General features: G+C 39.8%; 1 protein-coding gene across 2 annotated transcripts; it reads right to left on the minus strand.

Annotated features, from left to right (window-relative positions):
• Nucleotides 1–961: 961 nt before the first annotated feature.
• wrnip1 (WRN helicase interacting protein 1) lies at nucleotides 962–13,506 on the minus strand. Of its 2 annotated transcripts, none has more exons than XM_046852408.1 (7): nucleotides 12,806–13,506; nucleotides 10,134–10,328; nucleotides 8,221–8,444; nucleotides 3,522–3,736; nucleotides 1,821–1,919; nucleotides 1,548–1,627; nucleotides 962–1,452 (listed from the first exon to the last, which is right to left on the minus strand). In XM_046852408.1, exons 1-7 carry the CDS (start codon nucleotides 13,388–13,390, stop codon nucleotides 1,171–1,173), a joined length of 1,680 nt encoding a protein of 559 aa, XP_046708364.1. In that variant the 5' UTR covers nucleotides 13,391–13,506; the 3' UTR covers nucleotides 962–1,170. The 2 variants fall into 2 exon arrangements, with proteins under 2 accessions (XP_046708364.1, XP_046708363.1); XM_046852407.1 differs by having other exon boundaries at nucleotides 1,764–1,919; nucleotides 12,806–13,505.

Consider the following 13,506-nt stretch of genomic DNA (forward strand, 5'->3'; position numbering starts at 1 on the left):
CTTTCTAATCCAAGATTCCACAGTGCACGACCCTGTTCATGTGTCTTCCTGTACCCTTAGCTGAGAAACAGCCCCAAAGCAGAACATTTCCTCCTCCATGTTTGACAGTGGCGATCCACATCACATTCTCTCAAGTCTTCTCTGAATCATTCAGGTGCTCATTAGGAAACTTCAGACGGGTCTGTTTATGTGTAATCTTGAGCAGATGGAGTTTGATGTGTTACCAATGGTTTTCTTGGTGACTGTGGTTACGGCTACCTTGAGATCATTAACAAACTCCTCCTGTGTAATTCTGGACTGATCCCTGACCTTTCTCAGAATCATCCTCACTCCATGAGGTGAGATTCGGCATGAGGCTTCAAAGCGAGGGCGATTGACTTCTCTTGTATTTCTTCCATTTTTGAATTATCGCACCAACAGCGGTCTCTTTCTCACCAAGCTTCCTGCTGATGGTCTTGTAGCCCATTCCAGCCTTGTGAAGGTCCACAATCTTGTCCCTGACGTCCTTTGACAGCTCTTTGGTCTGCCCATGGTGGTGGATATTAGGAGTTCTTTCTTAAAGGTTCAGGACTAATTTGGGTGTGTGGGAGAGAGAATTCTTGCTGGTAGGTTGGGGATTAAATACGTATTTCACTCAAACAAATACAAGTTAACTTATTTAATTTTCTTCTAGACTTCATTATATCCTTTCTCTTTCTGTTAAAATTAAGTTCTAGACTTCTAGAGGGTAAATTTACTAAATCAGCAGGGGATCAAATAACTATTTTCCCAACTGTATGTTATATTTCCTTCATCATTCATGTAAAGAAGATGCGGCTTTATATGGAGCTGTTTGTGTTTGTTATAAAATGTTACTGAGAACTAGGTGTGTGTGTGTGTGTGTGTTCTCCCAACCGTTTAACTTTAATCAGTTTTGTGATGGGGAGATTTTAATGAAAAAATTAACATGGCACAATATAAAAAAGGTTTTGATTCAAGTCTTTATATTAGCTTTACAGCACGCTAATTACAGAAAAGAAAAATGTATATGATCAGTGACAAGTGACAAAGTCGAGGTCACGAACAAAGACAACACGTGGCATTTAAGTGTATATTGTAAATCTGATAATTACAGCAGCGAGAGTGTAAATAAAGCAGCCGACTCTTCCAGAAACAGTGGTGAAACAGAGTTCAGGAGTCAGATGGCTTCCAGGAGAAAAAGTTGATTCCACGGAGTTCCTCAGGGAGGTATTCTTGGTCCACTGGGCCTTTGAATGCTGGATTGTATTTGTAGCCTTTAGCATAGCCTAGATCCTTCATTAGTTTGGTGGGAGCGTTGCGGAGGTGAAGCGGCACAGGGGGTAAAGGGCCTTTGTGGTTCCTCAGACAGGCTTTAACATTATTATAAGCGGTATACACTTCGATAGACTTAGAAGCCCTGGACAAGTACAGCACACACTGTGCTAGGATCACCTAGACAAACAAGCAGATAAATATTTACACAAAATATAATCAGTTATAAAAATCTCAATATAAACATCCAGTATTTATAGAGGAGTGATGTTTACCTCGCACTCAGGCATGCCGATGAAGTGGCAGGCCTGGAACGAAGACACTGCCTGAGGGAGAGCATTAGGATCGGCCAAACCTTAAAACAAGACGCACACTAGACGTTATTGTACACAGGTTTAGGAAGGTCAATTAAACTAGTTATTATGTTCATTATCAAATAAGCCAAAAAAAAACCCCAAAAAAAAAAAACATAAAACACATGACTAACTAACCGACATCCTCGCTAGCAAAGCGCACCAGCCTACGGGCCACGTACAGTGGGTCCTCACCTCCCTCTAACATCCGGCCCAGCCAGTAGAGGGCAGCGTTTTCATCTGAGCCCCTCATTGACTTGTGCAGGGCTGAGATGCAGTTGTAGTGCTCCTCACCTTTAAGTCAGATAAACAATTGTATTTTTAAAAACTTTTCCATCTATGTATTACTGTTTTGATATCAAATGAGCAGAATTGAATTTTCTCCAATATTACATTCATTTGAATTAAATATGTTCATTTTATTATTTTAATATTTCAACCCAAGAAATGTCTGCACTCGTGTAAATGTAATTTACTCGTCTTTTTCATTTTTTTATTTATTTACTCTTTTTTTGTACTTTCCCTTTTCTCATTTTCTTGCATTGTCAGCAGTGCTGGAGCTAAATCCATGTTGGAAAATCGTCCGAACCATCAATAAAAAAAAATCATCAATCTTTAAGAATTAGCCTGTATCAGTACAATTGAGTAAGATAACTAACCGGGGAATGTACAGTCTTATGTCTCACACAGGAACCAGAGATTCCTACACTATTTCTGAGAAAATGGACAAGGTGGAAAAACCCCCCCAGTTTTTTTGGAATTCCATATGTAGCTGTTCGGCGTGTAACAATTCACTCAATTTGATTCACGAAACTGGTTTCCTGATTCAAGATCGATTGAAGTGTTTTAAACCAAAATATTCTGAAGAAGAACAAAGTTTCCTGTTTTATTAAATGAATTTCTGTTTCGGATGAAACTAAATTAAATAAAAAAATAGCTAGACATGTTTAATACTGTTCAATAATGTTCAATATTTACATTTTACGGTATCTGGCGAGACGGAGACAATCAGTCTAAAACTCTGCTGAGAGAATTTTTTTTTATTAATTAATTAATTAATTTTTTTGCTGTAATTGTTTTACTACAATGCTAACTACCATGTCTTACAAATAATATTAATTTGTAATAAATTACAAATAAAAAAATATACGTCTTTGATCCAGAAAAAAAAAAAAAATACAAAAACATCAGCATCTGACATTTAAATTGAATTAAAATATTAAAATAAAAGTTGGCTAAAATGCCCACTTCTTAATTATCAGTAAGTCTGATGTTGTTTCGATGCTAACAAAGAGCTCCTTTTAGTGTTTCTAACATAGTTGTGCTAACAAACAAATGAGAGAAAAGTAATTAAAGTCATGTGATCACTTCCTGTGATAAAACCCAGGTGTAGATTTGGACATCTGGTGTTCAAAACCCAACAAACTGCTGACACATTAAAAACTGGTGCCAAATAGCAGACTCTGGGCACAGCAGGCTTGGAACATCGGTGTCATATTTTAATAGTGTTCATATCTTTTTTTTTTTTTCCAGGGGTCAGCATTTTGTGTCACTTGAATCTGTCTTGTAAAATAAAATGTACAGAGTTTAATTTAGATTAAAGAGATGGTGCCAATTCAATAGTCGTTTTAGTTGAATTGTTTACACACAGTTGTCCTGACACACCTGCTTTAACCCCATGAAGTGATGAACTGGGAGTCGGGTAATAAAATAAGCAACAATCGAATCAAGTTTATTTGTAAAAGAAAGGAAATTTAATGCACGTTCTTTTTAAAATGTATTTGAATTTATTTGGACATTTAAACATGTGAATGTGTAAAATTTAGGATGCTATTTGATGGTATTCAGAAATCCACATCACGTGTTAAGGTATAAGGAATCAAGCTCCATACTCGCCTGCTTTGTCGTAGAGTATGTGTGATCTCTGTAAACCCTCTTTGACATGCTGCTCCTGGACCACGGTGCTGTGAGGAGCGTGTGATTGTGTGTTGAGGGTTTTGTTCACACACGCCTGCACGGCCAGCTGCAGACCATTGAGAGCCGCTCGAGCGTCTCCGTCACACAGGTGAGCAATAGTGTCCAGGGCCTTCTGCTCGATACACACCTGACCCCTGCACACAGAACACACAGATCACAGACACTGATTAGAGAGAGACAGAGAGAGAGAGAGAGAGAGAGAGAGAGAGAGAGAGAGAGAAGGAGGGAGAAGGAGGTAGAATGAGAGAAAAAAGCAAGAGAGAGAGAGAGAAAGAGTAAGTGAAAAGAGAAAAAGCAAGAAAGGGAGAACAAGAAAGAAAAAAAAAGAGAACGCGAGAGAGAGGAATGAAAGAGAAAAAGCAAGAGAGAGAGAATGAGAGAAAATAAATAAAAGGAGACAAAGGGAAAATAGAGAGAAAAATCTAAAGAGCATTAAAGAGAGGGAGGGGAGAGAATAAGAGAAAAGCGAGAGAGAGAGAGAGAATTAGTGTGAAGAGGATAAAGAAAAAGAAAAAGAGAGAGAATCCGAGAGAAAAAACGAGAGAAAGCGAGAGAGAGGAATGAAAGAGATAGAGAGAAAAAGTGAGACGGAATTAAAGAGAAAGAGAGAGAAAAAACGAGAGGGAGAGAGAGAGAGAGAGAGAGAGAGAGAGAGAGAGAGAGAGAAAACGAGATAAACAAAGAGAGAGAGAGAGAGAGAAAGAGAGAAAGAAAGAAATGCAAATGAATAAATAAACAATTAAAATGCTAAGCAAACTTAAAAATAAATATGTAAAAAAAAAATGATAGAAGTAAAAAAATATAGAAAAAGGATAGAAGGAAAGAAAAGAATGAAGAGATAGAATGGAAAAAACACAAAAATAACGCATTAAGACAAAAACGAAAATCTGAAAAAAGAAAGGAACAGAGAAAAAAAAAAGAAAAATATAGCTTTATGTGCATGTTGAACTTCCCATTCCAGATTTATTCCCTGTTTACTGTCATCATAAATTCCACTCTTCCCATTAGATTTGGGAAAATGTAGGGATTTGCACACTGGAGTAACAGTAACCTGCCACTGATTTCAGCACCAATGTGTTGAAGAAACTGGTATTTGTGGGTGGAGATAAAAATACGTTTCAATGCTGATTGGTTATAAAAACTGTCACATAAAATTTAAAACTCCATAAAGCACATCCTCAGCGTGTAGGTTTTAAGGCACAAACTCTGCAGGCGTGAAACCCCTTTCTGATCACGAGTTCTGTACTTTTGAGTGACAGTTTAAGGAGAAAGCAGTTGTGCACGCAGCAGGATGTCTATGACCTTATAAAACCACCTTTGATTTATAGACGCATTTATATCCAGGATTAGAGCAAAGCTAAAAACGGTGCTACATGTCATTCTTCCAAGACGTACGAGGGCGACTGGTGCACTTTCATAAAGGTATCTAACAGCCATATAAAATGTAATGAAAGCTGTAAGTGGATAAGTAGGTAGGGATGCCATTTTCCACCACTCATCATCATCTTTGCTGAAAATACTTTCCATCGATCTACAGATCACTCAAAAAGCTCATGTAGAAGGTTGTACCTACAGCCTGGTTTAGTCTCGACAGTGATGGATTGTGTTATGGCTTCCTGAACTACTGTGGGTGTCCCTGGCAACCAGACTATAGGGGGCACATCCAAAAGTAACTCGGATTACTCTGTGGAATTTTCCTCAGAAATTGAGATGGGGAGTTGTGCTGGATATCCTGGCATGACTCAGCAGGATAATGTTATTGCTGAGAGAGAGAGAGAGAGAGAGAGAGAGAGAGAGAGAGAGAGACTCATAACATGGAAATTCTCAGTTTTTGGGAATTTACGAAGTTAGTGGGAATCAGATAAATGGCTGAACCAGTACACACTAAATCCCAACACAAACAGTGCTCTGTATTTTAAATCCGTATGATGGAAATGGAGAGGAAAACTTACTCATCTAATTCAAAAAATTCACCAGAGCTGGACAAATTGTTGCTGGGATCCTCTTTTACTCCTCTATAATGAAATCACGGAGCTGCTGGATGTTCGACACATGGCGCTTCTCCACCTTCTGCTTGAGGAGCCCTACAGGTGATCAATAATGTACAGGTCTGGAGACATACTTGGCCACTTCATGACCTTCACCTTCCTCAGCAAGGCAGTTGTCATTGTTATTATGTTGGGAAAACTGCAACTGTTTCTGAAAGGAGGGCATCATGTTCATGTTCTCATGCAACACCAGATCATGATGCTACCACCACCATGCTTTATTGTAGGAAAACACAATTTTCTTAGTTCTCCTCACCAGGGCATCTCCACACATGCTGGACACCTTTTGAGCCAAACAAATGTATCCGAGTCTAATCAGACCAGAGGACATGGTTCCAGTAATTCATGCTCAGGTTGTTTGCAGGCTTTCTTACGAGCCAGCTTCAGAAGAGGCCAAACCAACTTGTTGCAGTGTGCGGCGAACGGTCTAAACACTGACAAGCAAACCTTCCGTTTCTGCAACCTGCAGCACTCATGCCTCAGCTTCTGCACCTGATGCACAGCACGAGGATTCAACGTGAACATCCAGTGGTCTGTATGAGAGAATTGTACTCAAAGCACCAAATTTGAACTGCTCTAATACAAGTCAAGTGTATTTCTATTGCGCTTTTCACAACAGACACTGCCTCAAAGCAGCTTTACAGAATTTAACAGTTAAGGTGAACGATGTGTATTTATCTCTGATGAGCAGCCGTGGCGACTGTTGCAAGGAAAAACTCCCTTAGATGTTATGAGGAAGAAACCTTGAGGGGAACCAGACTCAAAAGGGGAACCCATCCTCAATTGGGTGACATCAAGAGTGTGATAATAGTCTTCAAATAATACAGAACAAGATACACAAATATGTATGGTTCTGTCAAGCAGATAAACGAACATGAACATGATGAACAGGATGTGTGACTTTGCACGGTTACACGACATACAGCTCTTATCACTGAGGGTGTACTCACTTTTGTTGGCAGTTATTTTAACAATAATGGCTGTATGTTGAGTTATTTTTGGAGGACAGTAACTCTGTACTGCTGCACAAGCTGCACACTGACTATTATTATTATATATATATATATATATATATATATATATATATATATATATATATATATATATATATATATATATATATTTGATGTTTATCTTTCTGACAGGGGAAAAGAGGAAAAGACACACTACCCAGCAGAAAACAGGGTCAAGTGTGGGCGGCACCATCAAGATCGTCTTCAGCATCGGAATTCTGACTCGCTATTTCGGTCAACAATTTATCATAACCAAATAATTCCAAAGTTTTCTCCAGCATGATGAACAAAACAGCAGAGAGCTGGAGCACTAGATCTTCCTGAGAGAACATTCCACCCGACACCTTGCAAAATTTAAAACCCCCAGAAGAACGGGGTGTTTAAGTGTAAAGGAGATGACTTGTATGAAAACAAGGTCAACAATCTGGGCACGGTCATCATACCCTCTGTACACGGAGCACTCTTACAACTGACGGGGTATCATAAATCAGCCCTGGATTATAGGCTCGGCTGTGAGGAGACAGCTGAAGGTATCAAGAAGCCTAATATCTCCATTACTTTTTTTTGTTTCGATTGGACTACAATAACCTATAAAAAATTAAGCAGAATTATAACTGTACATGGGAAGACTGAACTACTCCAACATATGGTAGTCTTATATAGTTAGATTCTCTGGTTCCTGAACACACACTGGTGACTTGGATTTAATAAAGATCGCAGTGTACTAAGTACTGGGAATAAAATGTATCTTCTGGACCGGTTGTTCTTCTTGAGCAAATGCCAGAGCTGGTTTTCTGAGAAACATTGCCGTAAAAGCGAGATAAATCATACTTTTATGAGCTTTTTTGTCCTGAGCCAAATAAACATGTGTCTTAGATAAAAGAAAAAACCTGCAAAAAATAAAAGAATTTCTTGTAATTTTTTCTTTTCTTTTCTTTTCTTTTCTTTTAGCATTATTAGAAAATGCCATTTTATGTTTGCATGCATGATATGCACAATATTCACTGGATTTTGAAATATAAATACATCTTGCATTTTTGCAATTATTATTTAAAATATTCAAGTATCGGAAATTTTTTTATGTTTATTCGTAGATAACATTTCAGTGAATGCTGTAAAAAGTCGTATTATTTTATGATTAAATGTAAATATCCAGCGTCCTGTGTTTGACCCACAAACATGTATTATTTTACTGTATTTAACTGATCACATGGAGACTTGGTGTTGAAAGAAGAAACTCATTGGCAACTCCACACAGCATCATGTTTACTGTGGAGACTCCCTGGAGCTGGCATCTTCCGAAAACCTGACACTCTCTTCTACTCACCTGCCAACTGTCTCTTCTTGTCCAACACACAAACATACCCACACACAGGCTACCAACACTGGAAAGCCATGGAGAGAGGGATTTGGAGCTTCCAGCTTCAGCCAATAAACACCCGAACGAGGAATGATGGGAGGCCGTAGAACACCCTCTCAGCCAATCAGTGGGCAGGGAGATATTTTTCTAGAGTGCTAGAACCCCACATTTCGAGGGAAACACAAACACACACTTACACTGCAGAGCAGTCCGGTCCTGAACGCTCGTCCTGTAACACGGCCAGACCGAGCGAATCCACTGCCCGGCGCAATATCGAGCTCATTGCCGACACGCTCAGCTTCTCCAGGACCAGAACCCTACAGCGACTCAGCAGAGCGCTGTTCACCTGAAACGACGGATTCTCTGTGGTGGCTCCAATCAGCGTAATCGTCCCGCACTCCACGTGAGGCAGAAACGTGTCCTAGAGGAGAGGAAGAGGGCAAAGAAGATGGGAGGGGAAGAGAAGAAAGTTCTCAGCATCTACAATGCGGCCATGAATGGAAGGTACTTTTTCATAATTTTTTTATTTGAGCAAGTTGTTGGATGTGTTTTTTTTTTTTGGAATCAGATACATTTGGAACAAAGTCTTTAAATGGCATCTACTCCCCTGTTCACTTGAACCTGAATTTATTTTAGTCACTTGTGGTCGAGATGCATGTTCAAGGGAACCATAACTCAGAACAGGAATGTCCAAGAAAGGAAAGAGATTTCCCAGGACGACACACAACCGCATGCACATCGTAAAAATGCAGAACGTTGCTATACAACAACGGCTTGTATTTAATCCCTGTATTAACCCCAATAAATCTTTTGATGTAAACTTCTCTGAACAACGAGGCTTTGAACTACTTCGGTCTTCCTCAGATCTAAAATAATCGAGGATATACCATAAGCCCTGTTTGCTTTTTTTAAAATGTGGCCCATGAGTCCAAACCAAGCGGAACAAATCCTTCAGTGTTTTTTCTCGGTAGTTATGACTCTGATGACAGTCGGTCGGGATGCTCGGCATAACAGCTGCTTCGTATAGAGTGCAGTACCTCGGGCTCCCTGTAGAGGCACTGCATTCCAGATGCCATGCTGTCTAACACTGATTCATCTGTTCTTTTCCAACTATCGGAACTATTTCTATGAACTACGAATTAAGATCGCTTGTAGACCATAAACTGGATTCTCACTGATGTTTTGTTGATTTTTAGCCTTTAAAAAAAAAAAAAAAAAGTTTTATGTTAAAAACAAAATCTTTTAAAATCATTATATTTCCGTTCTCTGCTAAATGATTATTTCCACATGGGATTAACCCCCCCATGGGATTTTAAAACGCTAAGGAAAAAGCAGCACACCCAAACAAAGCAGTATCTGATTCCACCAAGGAGGTATTACGGTACCTCCTTCCTGTGCAAATTAAAATAAATGGGTTAGGAAAAGACTAAACCACTTCTGAATGCAAGTATTCAAACATCTCATCTCTTCCAATACCTTGGCAACAAGATGCTGTGCTACATAACGATGAGACTGATTGACCAGTGGATTTCAAAAACTTCTAAATGTTCCTGTAAGCACCACTGGGGCCATTATCTGCATGTGTAAGGATTATCACTACACCAGCGACCGGCCATGCACAGGAGCCATGGGCCAATTGGAAAGAGGTACAAAAAGACTTGGAGGCAGCAGGGCCTTTTTTCACTGCACGCTCGCTCCAGACGACTGAAGATTAAGGAAAATGCTTGTTGAAGTTGAAGAACTTCAACATGCTTTCTGCCTGATCATGTCTGAGGCCATAGCAGTGGAGAGATTTACATTCAAATATTTCTGAAGCTCTTTGTGAGCGGTCCTGGGCTCTTGGGCTACTCTATTGACTAACCTTCTGACTCCCTGATTAGAAATCTTGCAAATCCCTCATGACTGGTGAAAAGATGTTCCTTCCAATGATGGGTAATGAGCCTCAACGCCGCTGTTATGAAGCTCAACCGTCTAAGGTATTGGAAGATGAGATGATTGTAACATTACATGCACTAATCCATCTGGTTCTCACTTTCAAAAAGTAAGAGGAAGCGCAAGATAAACTGTAACTAAAGCAAAAAAATTACTCCAACCTTCAGCTGTAACTGACCTGCTGGGATTTATTAAAGCGGTGTATCTCGTCGATGAACAGGATGGTTTTCCTCTTGCAGAGTCGGAGCTCGTTCTGCGCCTGTTTGATCACCTCTCGCACCTCGCTGGTCGACGTGCTGGTGGCCGAGAGGATCACGAAGCGTGCCGTGCCTTTCTTTTTACTGCCACTAGCAATGATGTGGGCCAGAGTCGTCTTTCAAACAGACACAAAAATAAATAAATAGCCGTCTGAGAGAGAAATGAATCCGAAACACACTAATAGGATAATGTGAAAATCACACACAACATGGTGTAAAGAAGGAACGGGAGCCATCCTATTTATATTGTCTTGTCTTTATTTTTGTCCTCTTTTACAGGTTTCCAGTCTAATATTGTTAAGAATCCTACAGAGAGCTTTAAAGCATCTATAGTACTGTATATTACAATTCATTTTTAGGAGAAAAACAAGAGAGAGAGAAAAAAGATTTTTGTCCTGAAATTCAAGACATTTTTTGGGGAAGCACTTTTACGGTATTACTCCGTAAAATTGATAAAAATCCCTGAAAAAACTTTGGATAGACTTCGTAACCTTAGTTTTAGTTCAACTGTTTATTGCTGTGCTGTAATTCTTACTATTTAAATTCATGTCATATTGTGTCAAACTTCCAGCCGATTTTAGGTGATTATCTTGAGTCTAATATAATTCTAAAGAATTTACTAGAGAATCCTGTAAATAAGGAACAATTGGATTGATGACACTGAAAGAAGAGTTTGATTCGATGAAAAATCTTTTGTTAGTGCTGGAAGGTAAAAACAGCTCTGATAAATCTGACACCTTTGGTTAAAGTGGGTTTTGGAGATCTTTGAACTGACAGTAAGTCAGTTTGAATCACTTAAATAAAATAATTCAAACCCCTAAAAAACACGTAAACACCCTGAAACTACCAACATTTTTACATTTTGTTACAGTAGCCAACCTTTTTTTTTTTTTTTTTTACACTATTTGGCCAAAAGTATGTGCACCCCAATCATCAAACCCATCTGATTAACTGCTTGTTTATGAGAGCATTCTATGAAGGACAGTAATGTAGAAACGGGGACTAACATCATGGCTCTTCACCTCAGAACGACCTCATGCCAAAAAAAAAGGTAGTAACGTTTCCACCGTGGTTTGGAAACGGTTACGATTTGTCGAATGCAAAATATGCCGAAAGCCCGGCGAAACTATTTGGTTCAAATCTTCTGCAAAGATTTTTAACTAGACACGTTGTTTAATATTTATTTACACCATGTTGACCACTTACGTTTCCTCATCCAGATGGTTTTTTGACATGTTAATAAAGAGAATGTTACTTCAGTCATGTTGTAGTTATGCTTTAAGATGACTAGTTAGACATAAAAAATTTAATTTTAATTGTGAATCGGTATACTATTCTGGAACCCCCGAGAGATTTTAATTTTAAACCCATATCCCCAATCCTTAGTTGGAGTGGAAGATCTCAAGCACAAAGCCCTGACCTCTCGAACACCCTGAACACCTTTGGGATGACCTGAAACACTCGGCTCTGATATCAGTGCCTAATCTCATTAATGTTCTTGTGGCTCAATGAGCACAAATTCCCACAGCTGTAAAGAGTGGAAACATCTGGAATGAGATATTCAACAAGCACATAAGAGTGTGATGGTCAGAGAAGCACAAACTTTAGTTTTTTTTTTTTTACTTTTTCTTTATTGACACCTTCTGGTTGGTCTGAAGGTGTTTGATTAACTAATTTCTCTAACAGCAGCTCTGAGGTTTAATTCCAGGCGTAACTCCAATCGCAGGCTGATGTATACCCACGCTCGTTTCTATAGCAACAGCTTACAAAATATCTCGCATGATGGATGTCTTGAGACAAACCCATGTATGAAAAAAGATACATATTTGTTTAATGTTAAATAGATGTAGTTTTTTTTTTTAAATCATAAAGTGTGTTATTTTCCATCCGTCTCTTATGAACTTCAAGAAAGAGAATAAAAGATAGTGCTGTTACCGTAGTAACGGCTAATTCGCAAAGCCTGCGAAGTGGTGTTTAAGGCAAACGAAAAAAAAAAAACATCCTTAAACAGAATGATTTTTGAGGAGGCCATGTTTGTGTTTTATTAGCTTTAAGTTGATGGGGATGGTGAGGGAATGAGTGTTTATAGCTCCTATAAAAAAAAGAAAAAACACAAGAAGCTAGGATTGTACTTTGGGATCTTCTGCTTACATTTATGGCATTTGGCAAAAGCCCTTATCCAGGCCTCGTTTACACACCTGAGCAGTCGAGGGGTAACGGCTTTGCTCAAGGGTCCAGCTTAGTGGTACTGGTTTCACAACCTTCTGATCAAAAGTCGAACATCTTAAACTCTGAGCTTCCCCTTTTGCTTCATCACATGACCCTGCCATTGGGTATTTTTCTACATCAACCTCCTGGCATATTTTATTCCTAACTAATCCCACAGTCCCACATGTTAGTTAGGAAGTGGACGCTCTTCAGTTAAGGATCTGGGACAGAGGGTTGAGGGTTCAAGCCCCAGCACCACCCAGCTGCAACTTTTGGGCCCTTGAGAAAGACCCCAAACCTTCTCAACATTGGGATAATGTCACTGTGCTGTAATGTACATGTACACATTTATCAGCATCTGTATCTGTGTGTGTGTGATTGAGACCTTTCCACATCCTGGAGGCCCCCACAGGATCAGAGAAGGGATTTCCTGTGACTCCAGCAGACCTCTGAGCAGTGTATGTTCTCCCAATACTTTATTCTGCCCAAAATACTCCTCCAGGGTATTGGGCCTCATTTTCTCCGCCAGAGGTTTGTCTGAGTTCAGGAGCTTCTGGTTCAGTGTCTCGGGTTCATCACTCTGCATCCGGGTTCCTGAACCTGAACCTGAACCAGAACCCGGATGTGTCGCGCTGTCCTGGGCGTTGCTAGGCGACCACGTGGCGCGTGTCATCCCTTCGTTAGCTGACTGTTTGGACGATAAAAACGACTTGTTGTTGTTGAACATTGAAAATACGGCACCTGCAGATCGCGTTGGTTTCACTTCCGCCCCACGTGTCCCAAATCCAACCGCTCCAGGGCTGCTGTTTGCCTCGCTGCTAACGCGGGACTTTTTAGCCGGAGGCACGGCACTCGATTGAAGCTCGTCCTCGCTCTTCCGGCTCTGATCCAGACATATATCCAAGTGGGAGTTAATTTCACTGCAGTTAAAATCCCCAGCACACACAGGACACTTCACCTCATCCGCCATCTTTATTGTTTATTATCAACTCCCGCCAAATTATGTGACGTCAGGGATTACCCAACTACAGCTTCAGTTACAAACAACTCCGTACTGAACATGTAGTGCACACTACATAGGGTGTT

Source organism: Silurus meridionalis, chromosome 6 (assembly GCF_014805685.1).
Source record: "Silurus meridionalis isolate SWU-2019-XX chromosome 6, ASM1480568v1, whole genome shotgun sequence".
Classification (NCBI taxonomy): domain Eukaryota; kingdom Metazoa; phylum Chordata; class Actinopteri; order Siluriformes; family Siluridae; genus Silurus; species Silurus meridionalis.